The sequence below is a fragment of the Balaenoptera physalus genome (assembly GCF_965194825.1).
Source record: "Balaenoptera physalus genome assembly, chromosome: 4".
NCBI lineage: Eukaryota > Metazoa > Chordata > Mammalia > Artiodactyla > Balaenopteridae > Balaenoptera > Balaenoptera physalus.
This window is the reverse complement of record NC_138891.1, coordinates 62,192,805-62,209,310: the sequence shown is the minus strand read 5'-3', so window position 1 is coordinate 62,209,310 and position 16,506 is coordinate 62,192,805. Positions and strand designations below refer to the sequence as shown.

Below are 16,506 nucleotides of genomic sequence, written 5' to 3'. Positions count from 1 at the left end.
AAGTCGTCTCTTAGGGCTGCAAGGCTTACTGCAGAGCGCTGCTTGTCCCTTTCTGAGGTCGGGGCAGGAGGCTGCTGTGTAGGACTCCGGGAAGCCTCACAAGGGGCCTCTGATCCTCTCTGGCGGCACTGGCCCTTGGCCTTTGGCTCTCCTGCTGCTTGCCCTTCCAGCTGGTTTCAACTCAGTTTCTCCCTTCTGCTGACGGTAGAACGCCTGAATTTACCCCTCACTCTGCAACCTACCTAGAGACAGTAGAAACCTTCACTAATGCCCACGTGGAGATAACCTATCCATTGTTCATTGTGTACAGTTGACCCTTGAACGATGCTGGGGGTCAGGGCACCCACCCTCCCACGCTTGAAAATCTGTGTAACAGAGTTGGCCCTCCGTTTAGGTGGTTCCCTCTGTACCTGCGTTCCTCAACCACCCGTGGATAAAGTAGTACTGTAGTATTTAATGTTGAAAAATATCTGCCTATAGATAGACCCGTGCAGTTCAAACTGGTGTCCTTCAAGGGTCAACTGTATTTCTTTCTCAAGAATATTGTTTTACAAACTGAAAGCACACAGAGGACACAGGTTGGTATCCTTGTTCCATAAGCATTTCTCCATGCTGCTAGAGGTACAAAGTGTCCTTACTATGGCTGCTATCCTGAATATGCTATCAACATTACACAATAATTTACTTAACTATTCTGTTATTATTGGGAATTTTTATTGTTTCTAGGTTTTCACAACGATAACGTGAATAAAGAACTACATATGAATTACATACAAAACAGACATTGATTAACAAATGTGTATCAATGTGTGCCTGAATTTTGGGTTTGCTTCATAAACTGTTTAAAATGGTTATAATTTATACTTCACTACTAATTCTTAATTTTTAAGAAACAAATGGGAGCAAAAACACGTAGGTTGTGAAAAAAAAATTTTTAAGCACTACAGAAATATATGAAATGAAAAATTGGAGTTAAAATAGTGACTAGAATTTTCCTCACAGAATTTTTCTCCCTCATTGTCTAATAGATTGAGGGGGGAAAAATTTTTTTCTTAAATCACCAGTAGCAGTCAAAAAGACATAACCTAATGCAATAAACATTTTAAACGGATGAACAACAAAGATACAAGACTGAGAGGAAGAGTGGAGAGGGGGCAGCGGAGTAGGCTTTTAACCCTCCCCAGTACACCTACCCCAAGGAGCCATACTGTGAAAGAAAAGCATCCTGTGAATGCTGACTACTATTCCTAAAATTGGAGAGAAAAAGAGCAGCCACTTGGGACTTCCCTGGCAGTCCATGATTAAAACTCCACTCTCCCAATGCAGGGGGCCCAGGTTCGATCCCTGGTTGGGGAACTAGGATCCCGCATCTCTTCAAGCTAGGTAGGAGTAGTGAAAATGGCTACTGCGGAGACAAGGCAGAATAAACACAGACTGCTGGAAATGAACTGGGGAGCCAGCCCCAAACCAGAGGACACCCCAGTCTGTAGCTAGTTCCCAAGGTATAGAAAAGAAAATAGAATCCAATTAGTTAGCTCAACGGGAAACGAGTAAGATGAAAACAAACTACAAGACTACAATGCAAAATGACTGCAGGAAAAAGTAATATAAGATTAAACTAAATTATAGATTCAGAGTTTTCATTTTGCAAGATGAAAAAAGTTCTGGAGATGGATAGTGGTGATGGTTGCACAAAAATGTGAATGTACTTAATGTCACTGAAGTGTACACTTTAAAACAATTAAAATGGTAAATTTTATGTTGTGTATATTTTACCACAATTTTTCAAAATTAAAGGAGGGAGGGTTAGAAAGGAATATAGTTGATAAAATACAAAGAAAACCTAACTCAAGGAACAGAGAGAAATACCTGTCAATTGGTTTTTTGACAATTAATAAGAATGTGAATTCCATATAACCAGAGCTCATAGAGGAGAAGTTATAATGAAAGAGTGAGGTAAATAGGACATTTCATTCCTAAGAAAACAAATTGAGCATCAAAGCAACACGCTTCCATAATAAATGGAAATAGTAAAAGGCAGAACAGATAGAGCTGAAAACTGAATTATCTTCATAGAGAAAAAGACTGAGTTAACCAGTTAATAAAAATTAAGATTATAACATTATAGGGAAGTTGCTAGGTATGAAAGCTATTCAGATCATCTAAAATAAGGGTAACTGGTGCCTCTGAAGTACAGAATAAAAAAATAAAAAGAAGATATATTTGATGATTTAAGAGGTTTTCCTTAAAATAAATAATTGAAGTTGCAGATTGAAAGTGCACGGTGTATCTATCCCAGGGTGGGAGGAAAAAAAAAACCTGACACAGAAAGCTTAACATTAAGATATATCCAAAGTAAGCCATAGAACTTTAAAGCTAAAGAATTCTTTAGACATACAAACTCCCCCTTCCCCTAAAAAAAGCAAATCATCTATAAAGGGGGAAGGTTAAAATTGGCCTCAGATTTCTTTACAATAACATTTAAAGCCAGAAAACAATAGACCAATGTCTACAAAATCCTAAGGGAAAGTGTGGCCCCAAAATATAATCTGAGTGAAAAGGTAATAGACCGATATCCTCAAACATGAAATAATTCGAGGGATACAACACAAACGAGCTCTTCTTAAAGATACAGCTTGACAATGAAATTTGATCAGAGAGAAGCCACATTACAAGCAAGGATATCAGCAAACATCTTTCAGGAATAGAGAAAGCACAGTTTTGTTTTGTTTTTTAAGGCATTTTATCTATTTGAAGAGTTAAATATAAAAAGCATTAAACAATTATGGATTTGAGATTTTATCGTTCCTTCTCATATATAAAATGATATATGTGCATGCTTATTCATCACAGAATTATTTGTAATATCAAAAGATTAAAAACAAACCAAGGGTCCATCAATCTGGGACAGATACATTCCACAACAGAATACTATACAGTTATAAGAAAAGAATGAGAACATACATGCTTGTGTATGTATAAGGAAAGTTATCCAAAATATATTGTTTAAAAATGTATAATGCATAATAGTGAGAAAAATGGGAAATAAAGTATATTTTCACTTTTGCTTATATCTGAAACATTGGAAATATATAAGAAACTAAGTAGTTGTCTAATATTGGCAGGGGGAACTAAGAAGGTGGCACAAGGGTAGAAGTGAAACTTCTCAATGTACAGCATTTTGTATTATTTTGACTTTAAATAGTAAATGTGTTCTAAATTTGAAACGAATTTTTAGAAATTATAGGAATTATACTTATCAAATAGAATTGAAATATTGTAAACCTGAACAATGTTTCTAAAAATATGTATAGCTATTCAGAATTTGAGTTGGGAAGACCAGAAATAGAAGGAAATCTGTTAGTGTTAATCTTTCAAAACAGAATCAATAGATAATGTCTAACTGGAAACACAGAGTTTACAAAACATGTCTCTAATTTATTTTATAACCTCATAATGCATTTCATAATCATTTATTTATTTTCTACTTGTGTATTTTTGTCTCTTCTTTGAACCTTAAAGAGATCTTTTATGCAACAATATTTCCCATGGCAAAGACACGTTTATCTGAAGTGCAGTAATTCCTCTAGTTTTGTTTTAGTTTTTTTCTTCTGTGAAATTCAAGTAACATTAAAATGAACAACTTTGGTTAAAATAGCATTTGTATAATCCCATTTTGATAAAACCACTTCTATTTATTTTTCTACCCATCTATTCTTACAGTTGTAAAGGAAGAAGCCTGAAATAATGTTTGTCCATGTTTTACCAATGATAATTTCTGGGTAGGTGGTTTTAAGGAGATTTATAATGAGCATATATCATTTTTAAAAATACAATGATTTTTCTTTAAGCATACACATGAGCACACACACACGCATACACACATATATGTACAGAGGAAACAAATGCCTCAAAGATTTATGGTGATTAATTCAAGTGGAAGAAACATGGTGATTGGATAACTATTTTCTTTGTTTACTTTTCTGCATTTTGAAGATGTTTAAACAATGTCATATTAAATAGTATAAAACTACATAGAAAGTAAAAGTTGCCTCTATTCCCATCCCAGTCTTCCCCCAGCTTCTTGTGTATTTTTTTGCTCTAGGCACCCATGCAGTGCTTCACAGATCTTAGGTAACTTCCCTGTCAGCGCATGGAAATCTACCACATTCCTTCTGATGGCTACATCATAGTCTATTGTATGAATATACAATTGTAAATTTTTGATGGATATTTAAAAGATTGTCAATTTTCCTCTCATAAAAGGAGATTATTATTACATATTTTTGTGTACTTTATGAATATATCTTCAGTATAAATTCCTAGTAGTGGAATTGCTGGATCGATAGGTATGTGCTTTACATTTTGTTTTGACAATTCTGTATTTTTTTCCAAATTATTTTAACTTCTTAGATTATGTTCTTTCCTATCTAAGAAATATATATAAATATTTACATGTACAATGTTATATTTAATATAACAAAATTATATATAATTTTAACAAATATGTAAATAACAAAATTATCATATACTCTAAAAGGATTCATGAAAAGCAGCATTTCCCTGTCCCTCCTCTAAGAGACAAAGCACTTTAACTAGTTTTAACAGTTTCTTATGGTAACTATCTCCATAATTCTCTAAAAAATAATAAAAAGCTTATCCTACTATTTCTTAATTTATCAGCTTTAAACCTCTTGCTATGGAAGATAAGGATTTAATACTTCTTACACCATCCTTTTTATGGTTATATCGCTGTTTTTTTGTTAAACCAATAAGGTATGCATCATTATAGTGTAAATATTGTCCACTGCCAAATCAAATAGTGTACTACCGGCACAGTTCCTGTCTTGTATAGATTTAGTTTTTTTCCCCAGGAGTCTCTAATTACCATTCCCTCTTCTCTGGCCCCTCCTGATTCTTTTTACTTGGACCTCAGGTGAGAATTGGGTTAATGGTGATTCTTGGTTCAGGGCATAATTTCAATATTGGTTCATGGAAGACCTCAAGGGCATATCCTCTCATCTATTCTTGAGTAAGATATAGATATAGTTCTCCATTTATTTGTATTCAATTAAGTTCCCTTTTATTCCCAGGGCCTTCCATCTTTCTCCAGTCAAGACTGATTACATTTTAAATGAACTGAATAAATAGTCTCTAACAGAATAAAGAAAAAAGAATTTTGACAAATTTGCAAACTTTCACTTTTAAGCTCTCATAAATAATTAGGTCTATTTTCTAATATTTTTGGCTAACTAAAAGCAATAAAAGAGAACTCTAAGTGTGACAAAAATGAATGTTTTAAAAAGTGGAGAAACATCACATGTTTTCAAGAGATAAGGTTTACGGTGACAGTCTGTTTTACGTAAGCACATCCCACTTTGCAGAGAGCAACACCTGGAAGAAAACAGGACTGACAATTATTAAATATTTATTAATTTCTGAGAAGAGAAAGTTATCTTATTTCATCCTCCAACAATTTTATATATTATTTGCTTCCTTTATAAATGAGTAAATTGCAGGGTTAAATAACCCTCCCAGGTTCACACAGTTAGTGGTGGAAGCAAAAGTCAAGCACAGGTCTGACTCCAAAGCTCATATTCTCCCCACTCTAGCCTGCTTTCTGGTCTGTCCTCACTAAACCTTAGTGGCTGTATTTGTTTTTTCTCTTAGTGGACGAATGTTCATCTGACTACACAATTGTGCTTCCCGTGATTGGGGCCATCGTGCTTGGTATCTTCGCCGTGGGTTTGATTGTCTATGGAATCCGCTTAAGGCGTGAATCTTCTGGATACCAGAGAATCTAACTGGTGCCCCGAGGGAAAAGAAAAAGGTGGAGTTTAGAGAATTCTTTCATTGTTTCCAGGATGTTGAAGACTTCCCTTGGAGTGTGGGTTCTTCCAACCGTGTAAACCACTATCTTTCACAAAAACCAAATTTCTGACGTAAGTTCAAGCAGTACATCAATTTCAAAATATTTTTTGTTCATTTTATGAAAGATCTAGTGAGCTGTTTAAGAATATTTTCTAGTTTCCTTGAAAATATTTTAACCAAAGTCAACATTTGAGATACATTAAATTAACATAATGTATGTAAAGTGGTATATGCTCCATATTATAAACCAAAGCATCAATTGTAATTAATGTTACCTGTGTTCACATTGGGGATTTTATTTTATCCTTGATCTTTTCCACTTTTAAAAATGCTTCTGCTTTGCCAGTAAAATGTATTTTCAGTGCTTTTACTATCCATGTTTTGTAAGATGTATGTGTCTGTCAATTGACCTACCTCCTTTTCCACTTTAAATGTTTTCTAAAAATCGTCAAAAAGAACAACATATCATAGGTTGTCTAGATATTTGATGTGACACCAAGAGGAATAGATCAGCTTATATTTTTATCTTGATGACTCCTCCAGAATCACTAAAACTAAGAATTAGATGGCTACAGACAACAGAATTAAATAATAAGCAAGAAACAATAATAATGGCCTTTCACTATTGAACACATATGTGTCAGACACTAGGCTAAGCAGTTTATATACATCTCATTTAATTTTCACAACTTACATGTGAGTAAACTCAGACTTAAAGAAATTAATCACTTAAATGTCACCCAGCTAACAAGTGGCAGAGCCTGAATTTGACTTCCTGTTGGTCTGGTACCAAGGTCTCTGGTCTTTTCACTACACCAAATTGCCTACAAGAACAATGACAATAAGTGCTGCCTGAAGCCTCATACTGGCATATGCTCCCTTTTACAGAGGAAATTATTTTGTCCAGAATCACGAGAGATTATGGTACATGAAAGGAGGGTTTGATGGGAAATAAAATAGCCTATCTTTAATGAAGTTCTCTACTCCCTCGAAGAAAACTGAGAGGCTCTATAAAACATTCGTTTCTCATTTTTATGGGATTTTTAAGCTGTGAGTCTAAGGATAAAGGAATGGAGTAAATTTCTCAAGGCATTTTTTATTTCTTTGAAAGAGAAATCGAACCGCTAACCAACTTTTCTTTCTTGAATGTAGATCCCCCTCTTGTGGTAACTTGCTTCTTCTGCAGTTTTATGGCCACGTTTTCACTCTAGTTCACGTTTTTCTGTAGAGCAGCCAAGAATTTTATTCCTCCTTGTTTTTACTACCAAAGAAATGTTAACAGAAAAGACCACACACCCCTAGCATTCGTTAGTAAAGGAATAATTCAAGTCACCCTGGAGAACATATTCACTTTCCTGACGTTCTCTTATGACTCAGTACGGTTGGCAAGGACCTGCCTTTAGCCTTAATAGAATATTGAATTGTATTAAAAGTTTTTGTAATAAAAACTTACTTTGGAGATTTATGTCATTCATTCCTTATAATTCGGTTTTTGTGCTATTAAAAATTTTGTTTACAACCTTAGTGGAGGTTGTTGCTTGAATCAGTAAGTTAAATCGTCTTCCTAGAAATAATTTATTTTGTTCTATTCTCCACTGCCACATTATTACTAGGTAGGAAGACCTATTTGAGAGAAACTGAAATTCTGAGAAGATAAACCATATTAAAGTTATAAGTTAAATTTCTCAACTCTCAGCCCAGACTACCTGACTGGATTACTGGTTTATTTAAGTGCTGCCACAGTTACCCATTCATTCATTCATCCAACCAACATCGATTAAGGACTTCCTAAACGCCAGACAGTCTGGTAGGGGCTGAAATAGATCAGAAGAGGTCCTGTGTTAGTTATCTATAGCTGTGTAACAAATTGCCCTGAAACATAGCAGCTTAAAACAACATTTATTATCTCACACAGTCTCTGAGGGTCAGAAATCTGGGAGCAGCTTAGCTGGGTGGCTCTGGCTCAGGGTCTCTCACCAGGTGGCAGTTTGGCTGTTAGCCAGAGCTGCAGTCATCTGAAGGTTCAAATGGGGCTGAAGATTCTACTTCCAAGTTCACACCATGTGGCATATCCAAAGGGATGCTCACGACATGGCAACTGGCTTTCCCCAGAGCAAGTGACCCAAGAGAGAGAGACGACCACCTAATCACAGAAGTGACATGCCATCACTTCTGCTGTATCCTGTTGGTCACATTGACCATGCCTGGTACAATGTAGGAGTGAAGACCAGGAGAGGTAGAAATCAAGGGGGGCTGTCTTGGATGCTGTCTACCCCACGTCCACTGTCAAGGTAGAATTACTGGTTTACTTCTGGGGGGAAACTCGGGTATAGAAATTCCAGGGCATACACAAAGAAAAGTGGTTTAATAGGAACCTATACAAAAGGTAATGGGAGCAGGGCTGATTCCAGCCTGCTTCCAACTCTGCCCCAGATGTAGCACACCCCCAGGAGAACAGCCTCTCAAGCCCTGGCACTGTCTATGGACCAGCCACTGCTCAGGCTGACTTGCCTTTCTACGAAGGCTAGTTGTTGGCCATGCTCTGTAATATTCATTTATAGCTTTGCCCCAGAAATTTGTCAACTCTCCTGTCCCCTGTCATAATGTAATCTGGACCGCACAGACATCCCATGGAATATCATTGAACCGCTACATTGATGACATCATGCTAATTATACAGGACAAGCATGGAGCAATTATTATGCTGGACGCCTTGGTTAAACACATGTGTTCCAGGAGGTATGAAGATTCAGGGACTGACTACTTCATTGAAGTATTTAAGGACGCAGAGGATCAAGGACATGCCAGAATATCCCCTCCAAAATAAAATACAGATGTTTTTCATCTTGCAACCTTTCCACAAAGAAGGAAACACAGAGCCAGTTGGGCCTCTTTGGGTTCTGGTGACAACATTCTACAGCTAGGAAAATTCCTCTGGTCCATTTACCAGGTGACATAGAAAGCAATAAGTTTTGAGTGGGGCCAGATCAGGAAAGGGCAGTACAGCAACTCCAGGCCACGATGCAATCAGCCCTGCTGCTTGAGCCAGACACTCAGACAGACCTTACGGTGTTGGAGGTTTCAGCAGTGAGCAAAGGTACAGCACGAAATTTTTGGCAAACTCTAGTGGGAGAATCATAACAGGCCCTGGGCATTCGGGAGCAAGGCCACGGCCATGCCATTTGCATCAGAGAAATATATACCCTTTGAGAAACAGCTCTTGGCATGTTACTGGGCCCTGGAACACTTGACCTTGGGACACTAAGTGACCATATATCCGGAATTGACCATTTTTGAGCTGGATTCTGTCAAATCCACTAAGTAATAAAGCTGGATGGGTCTAACAGTAATCAATTGCAAGATGGAAATGGTACATCCAGGATCAAGCCCAAGCAGGTTCAGAGAGCATGTATAGGTAAGAGAATCTCTTTGTTTTAGGAAATACACATTAAAGTAGTTAGGAGTAAAAAAGGGCATCATGTCTGCAACTTACTTGCAAATGGTTCAGGAAAAAAAAGTATGAGTATATGAGTGTGTGTGTGTGTGGGGGGGGGTACATGGAGAACAAAAGATAAAGCAAATGTGGTAAAATATAAACACTTGGGATTTATAGGTGAAGGGTACTATTCTTGTAGCTTTTCTGTAAGTCTGAAGTTATGTCAAAACAAATCCAAAGTATGTAAAAGGGTGTATAATAAAAAGCTGTCACTATCCTGCTATCCTGTCCCTGTCTTGGAGCCAACAACTTTTCTTTCCCAGAGGCTATTGCTACATACATAAGCATGTATGTTTTTTTCTTTCTCCTATTCTTACACAAATGATAGAATAATCACAGTTCTGCACATTGCTTTTGTCACTCATCAATGAATCTTAATATATGAGTACATATAGTGCTGTCTCATTCTTTTTTTAGTGGCTGCATAGTAATCCATTAAATGTATACCCGTACATTTATTTAACCAGTCTCTTTTAATTAGTTTGTTATTTCCAACAATGAAACAATGTTTCCTTAATAGACATCATTTCAAATATCTGTGAGTATATCTTGGGTGATTTCTAAGAAATAGCTTTGCTAGTTTCAAAAGTTTGTGAATTTGCAATTTTGATAACTATTACCAAAGTACTCTGCATAATGGTTGTACCAATTTTCACTCAATAACGATAACACTCTCATGCCCCTAATTACAGTGTTATTAAACGTTTGATATATGCTAATGTGACAGGTGAAACATGGTATATCATTATAGTTTTATTTTTTTTTAATAAATTTATTTTATTTATTTTTAGCTGCATTGGGTCTTCATTGCTGCACGCAGGCTTTCTCTAGTTGCGGCGAGCGGGGGCTACTCTTCGTTGCAGTGTGCGGGCTTCTCATTGCGGTGGCTTCTCTTGTTGCGGAGCATGGACTCTCGGCGTGTGGGCTTCAGTAGTTGTGGCGTGAGGGTTCAGCAGTTGTGGCTCACGGGCTCTAGAGCGCAGGCTCAGTAGTTGTGGCGCACGGGCTTAGTTGCTCCGCGGCATGTGGGATCTTCCCAGACCAGGGCTCGAACCCGTGTCCCCTGCATTGGCAGGTGGATTCTTAACCACTGTGCCACCAGGGAAGCCCTATAGTTTTAATTTGTATTTCTTTGATTTGTAATAAGGTCAAGTGCCTTTTACATTTATTTACATTTCCTATTCTGTGAACTCCTCATATTCTTTTTTTTTTCTTTATACCTGTTAGTTTCCCCCTTAGCTTTATTGAGGTATAACTGACAAACAAAATTGTATATATTTAACATGTACAATGTGATGAGTTGGTATATCTATACATTGTGAAATTGTTACCACAGTCAGGTGATGAGAATACTTAAGATCTACTCTCTTAACAAATGTCAAATATACAATACAGTATCATAATTAGAGTCACCATGCTATACATTAGATCCCCAGAACTTATTCATCTTATAACTGAAACTTTGTTCCCTTTGACCAGCATGTCCCCTTTTTCCCCCACCCCTCAGCTCCTGGTAACCACCATTTTAGTCTCTGTTTCTATATGTTTGACTTTTTTTTTTTTAATTCCAAATATAAGTGAGATCATACAGTATTTATCTTTATCTGGCTCATTTCACTTAGCATAATGTCCTCCAGGTTCATCCACGTTGTTGCAAATGGCAGGATTTCTTTCTCATGGTTGAATTATATTCCACTGTGGTGTGTTTGTGTGTGTATAGTCTTCATTCATTCATTCAGTCAACAGATACTTATGTTGTTTCCATATCTTGGCTTCTGTGAATAATGCTGCAATAAAGGTGGTAATGCATATATCTCTTCAAGATACTGATTTTGTTTCCTTCAGATATATGTCCAGAAGTGGGATTGCTGAATCATATGGTAGTTCTATTTTTAATTTTCTGAGGACTCTGAATAATGATGTTTTCCATAATGACTGTCCAATTTACATTCCCACCAACAGTGTACAAGGGTTCCCTTTTCTCCACATCCTCACCAACACTTGTTATCTTTTGTCTTTTTGATAATAGCCATCCTAACAGGTGATATCTCATCGTGGTTTTGATTTGCATTTCCCTGATGACTGGTGGTGCTGAGCACCTTTTCATGTAGGTGTTGGCTGTTTGTATGTCTTCTTTGGGAAAATGTCTATTTGGGTCCTTTGCCCATTTTTAATTGGATTATTTGTTTTTTGCTATTGAGTTGTATAAAGTCTCTCTACATTTTAGATATTAACCCCTTGTCAGACATATGGTTTGTAAATATTTTCTCCTATTCAGCAGATTCCCTTTTCATTTGTTAATTGTTTCCTTTGCTGATGAAGCTTTTTAGCTTGATGTTGTCCCAACTTTATTTTTGCTTTTTTTGCCTTTGCTTTTGGTGTCATATCTAAAAAATAAAAAACCAATGTCAAGAAGCATTTTCCCGGGCTTCCCTGGTGGCGCAGTGGTTGAGAGTCTGCCTGCCAATGCAGGGGACAAAGGTTCGAGCCCGGTCTGGGAAGATCCCACATGCCACGGAGCAGCTGGGCCCGTGAGCCACAATTACTGAGCCTGCGCGTCTGGAGCCTGTGCTCTGCAACAAGAGAGGCCGCGATAGTGAGAGACCCGCGCACCGCGATGAAGAGTGGCCTCCGCTTGCCACAACTAGAGAAAGCCCGTGCACAGAAACGAAGACCCAAACACAGTCATAAATTAATTAATCAATTAATTAAACAAAAAAAAAAAAAAAAAAAAAAGAAGCATTTTCCCTATGTTTTCTAGTGGTGTAAGGCAGGGTCCAGTTTCAGTCTTTCGTATGTGGATGTCCAGTTTTCCCAACAGTACTTATTGAAGGGACTATTCTTTCCCCATTGGGTGCACTTGGCACCCTTGTCAAAGCTTAGTTGATCATATATGCGTGGGTTTACTTCTGGGCTCTCTATTCTGTTCCCTTGGTCTCTTCATATTCTTTGAAACTGTCCTCTTGCATTATAGATCTTTTTTCTTATTGATTTGTAGGAGTTATTTATATATTAAGGAAAGTAGACCTTCATCTGTGATAAGAGTTATAAAATTATTCCTAGTTTACTTTTTTTCTACATATATGTTTAGTTGTGCAGATTTTTAAAAAAAATTATGTAGTTGAATTTATCAATTCTTCTTCTGTTATAGTTTCTGAGTATTGTGTTACACTTAGAAAAACCTTTCCTTCTTTAAGATATCCTATGATATATTCTAGCACTCTTATGATTTCATCTTTTATATTTAATCTTTTATCCATTTGGAACTTATTTTGGTGTTAGGTATGAGGAGTGAGTAGGGATTCAACTTTTTTTCCCCCCATAGGGCTTGCCACTTGTCCCAATACCACTCTTAAATTATTGAGTCTTAAAATCTAGAATGAATGTTGAATTTTATCAGACCTATTAAGCATCTATTAACATGATACAATTTTTTCTCTTTTAAACTATTAATAAAATTAATTAGTTATATTAATATTGAATCTTCTTACATTTCTGTAATAAACCTTAATCATGGTGTATTACTCTTTCCATATGCTACCAGATAGTTTAGTTAGTAATATACTTGGGATTTTTCCATTAATATTCATAAGTGAAGAAATTGGACTATAGTTTTGTGTGTGTGTGTGTGTGTGTGTGCTATCTTTGTTAGATTTTGGTGCCAATGTTATGCTCACCTCATAAGATTTTGGAGGACTTCCAATTTTTTCTGTGCTCTGGGTCAGAATTACTAGCATTGGGGTCAACTACTATTTACCATTTTGGTGGAGTTTCCTTGTGAAACAAGGTGAGTCACATGCTTTGGGGATGGAGGTGAAGGTGGAAATGAAGGCAGTAGGAACGATAGGTCTTTGATAATATTCTCTTGTTCTTCTGTGGTAATGGTTTAATTAGATTTTCTATCTCAGGGTCTATTTGGGTAAACTGTATTTTCTTATCTTGAACAGCATCCATTTCATCCAGGTTTTCAAAGTTTATTTGCTTAAAGTTGAGCAAAATAGTCTCTTACAAATTTATAATTTTTTTCTATACCTGCACCTTTTCCCCACTTACCTTTTTTTTTTCTTTTTAATCATAGCAAGTGTGCATTTCTCCCCTTTACTTCTGATTAGATTAGTTAACTATTTTTTTTTTTATTGACTTATTTTCTGAACTTCTGGACTTAGTGCTTCGATATTAGTTTTCTTAATTCATTTATTTTTTTTTAATCTTTACTGCTTTCTTTATTATGCTTTATTTATGTATTTTTTTCTAACCCTTAAATTGGATGATTAATTTACGTTCACTATAATTTTCCTATAAGCCCGGCTTTAGTTAAATCAAATAAGCATATATATGTAGTGTTTTCAGTACTTTTGTTTTCTAGATATTATGCAATTCGGTTTTGACTTCCTCTTTTCCTCAACAGTCCGTTAAAACACTTTTTTAAAAGCTCAGGGTGGTTTTAAATTTTAAGTTTAATTTTAATTATTTATTTTATTTTATCCATTCTTGAGATCACTAGAGAATTTTATCTTGCTCTCCACCCCATTTGACTTTTTCCACATGACTCTGCCTCGCCCACTTCCTTGCGGCTTTAATAATAATGGTCAGGAGCAGTGTTCCAGAACGAAGGAACGCCGAGGGCCAAGGGAAGAAACAGCGATCCGAGTCCAAGGAAGGCTGAGGACATAGCCGACCCCTCCTCCGGTTGGCGCAAGGGGCGGAGGGAGCGGCGACCGCACCCCCGCGGCACGCGTACCGACTGGCCAATCGCCGCCACCCAAGCCCTGCTCTGTTCTTTGATTGTTTTGGTGGAGACGCCCCCACCGCCCTTCGGTTCGCCTATTGCTTGGCTCTGACCTGGACGGTGGCCGGCGGAGGACAACAGGCTAGCAGAACGGAGGCAAGGTTTTGCAGTGAGTGGGACACAGCTGCTGTGTCTAAGCGTCGGAGAGTGACGGGGCTGCCCGGACATGGCGGCGGCCTCTGCGTTGTCGGTCCTGCTGGTGGCGGCGGAGAGGAACCGATGGCAGCGAGTCCCGAGTGCGCTGCTGCCGCCGAGGTAACGGCGGGTGGAGGGGCGGTGGATCAGTGTCGGGGCCGGGGGTGAATGGATTCGTGCGGCGTGTGAGAGGCGCGGAGGGACCGAGGGTAGAGGGGGAGGAGGGGAGGACGGAAGAAAAACTCCAGCCCAGTCCGGGAGAGGTTCTGCTTTCAGTCTCGGCATCGGGAGGGAGACACACACTTTCTTCTCCCTTCCACACATCCAGCCTTCAGCATTCTGCCCTTTTTTGTGGAGTGGGGGAGGGGTGGAGCTGGGCCTGCCGTCTCCATGCTCCCCTCGCCATAGGGGCAAGAATAACGCTTGTACAGCTCCTAACTATTAACACTGTGTTTTCACTGCATTCCCTCTTTGGGGAGCGTTGTTATGATCCCGCTTCTGGTGAAGTCCGAAGGGGTCAAAGACTTGCCCTAGTTTACACTAGTGGTAAGAAATGGCGCCAGGATGCTAAAGACTCTTGGAGTTCTTTCCCTTTGCTGAAATGAATCAAGTTAACAAAAGCAAATTTGTCTCCGGAGAGCTGAGAGGTTTTGTCAACAGCTTTGTACACACATTTGAACAAAGCTATCAGATGACTCACTCTAACTAACCTGACTCCAGATCAGTTTCAGATTTTAAGCTTCCCAGACGATTACTGGCAGTGAAGACACCCTCAGGTTTCCAGGTAGCAAGCTTCTTTAGCTTCCTTTGCCTTCTCTTCCCTCCTCCTCCATCATTCTGGAAACATAGTATATAGCTTAGTGCTGAAGGGCACAGACTCTGCCCTCAGAAGGCAGGGGTCTCAGCTTTGCTACTCTGGGTGTGTGAGTAACCTTGAGAAAGTTACTTATTATCCTCAGTGCTTCAATTTCTTTACCTAGGAGGAGGAGATGATACTATCCCTAGAAGAGATAATACTAGTGCCTTAGACTGTGCGAATTAAATGAATTAATGTTAATGTAAAGAGGCTTAAACAGAATCTGATGCATATGAATCAATCCATAGATGTAGCCTTTGCAGACTCAATGATTTGTCTTAAGTTTTTTTTATTGCTTTTATTATCCAAAAGTTATTGTATGGATGTAGATATTCAGTTACTTAATTGTAGCAGAGCAAAATATGACAGTTGATGAAAGCAATGTTAGTGTTCTTCTTTTTCTCCTGATTTTTCTTTTCTTAGGTTTCCAGGGCTCTTCAGGATATTACACAGACCCATTTTCTCTCACTTCCCTCTCCCTCTCAAATCTTAGCTATTATGTATAGAACCATTCTCAAGTGGTTGTCACCCTGGAAAATGTTAGAGTTGTTAATGGCATGTAGAATTAAAATCTTATCAGTATATAGGGTGTTTACATGTCTTTTTATGTCATGATTTTGTAGTAACTCAGCAAAGAAATCTAGTCTAGTGGTGGAATTTTAAAAACGAGGAGAAACTGGTATAGAAATTCTTGAATCGGTGGAATAATCGCATGGAAGCAACTTCTTAATGTTTTTTAAGCCATTTTAAATTGTAGTGTAGATAATGGTGAAAAATGGAATAGACCAATCAGAACATCACTGGGATAGAAGATTATAGTTAAGTGGTGTGTATGTGGGAGGTGGTTGTCTCTTGGTTTTCACTGGAAAATGGCAGAAGAAAACTTTAGTTCAGCAATGTCCTTAAAACTGAATAAGAGTCTTAAGCTGGATTTACCAAGAAGCAGCCATTTTATAGACACATTGCCCGGGACAGGCCTTGAATCTTATTGGTAAGCCTATCTGAAGATTGTGATGGGAGGATGCTGTGATCCCCACCTCCCCATTGAAGATCAAGAAAGCGAGGTCAGTTGATTGGAAAGATGTGGGAAAGCAGTAGCCTCCTGAGAAAACCATCTTGTGGAACTCAAGTGCCTAACCTGTGGGTCTTCCCAGGACATTTTATTTAATAAAATGGAATAGAACAGGAACTATCGAAACATAGGGGAAATTTTCTTTCATGAAACTTCTGTGTGTGTACTGGCTTGTGAAGTCAAACATAGTTTTTACTTTGGGTTCTGGTGAAAAAAGTTTGAAAACAAGCTGAACTGGATGATCTTGAAGTACCTTGGCTTTCTAATTGTCTCTGACTCCGTGGTCA

The 16,506-nt window shown here is 37.9% G+C and overlaps 2 protein-coding genes across 8 annotated transcripts in view; both read left to right on the top strand.

The window, feature by feature from the left end:
- Nucleotides 1-7,336, top strand: part of LAMP3 (lysosomal associated membrane protein 3) — a 34,362-nt gene extending 27,026 nt beyond the window's left edge. For 3 of the 5 annotated variants that reach the window (XM_082459978.1, XM_082459982.1, XM_082459981.1), the window contains one exon: nucleotides 5,671-5,770. In XM_082459978.1, the coding sequence (XP_082316104.1) occupies nucleotides 5,671-5,689 (19 nt within the window). In that variant the 3' untranslated portion in view covers nucleotides 5,690-5,770. The other 2 variants (XM_082459980.1, XM_082459979.1) reach the window with 2 other exon arrangements.
- Nucleotides 7,337-14,182: 6,846 nt separating this feature from the next.
- MCCC1 (methylcrotonyl-CoA carboxylase subunit 1) overlaps nucleotides 14,183-16,506 on the top strand; it is a 62,651-nt gene continuing 60,327 nt past the window's right edge. Inside the window, exon 1 of one of the 3 annotated variants that reach the window (XR_014262989.1) lies at nucleotides 14,183-14,411. Coding sequence is in view for 1 of the 3 variants with exons in the window: in XM_082459963.1 (XP_082316089.1) it covers nucleotides 14,323-14,411 (89 nt within the window). In the remaining 2 variants the exon portion in view is untranslated. The remainder of the gene's footprint in view (nucleotides 14,412-16,506) is intronic. The other 2 variants (XM_082459963.1, XM_082459964.1) reach the window with 2 other exon arrangements.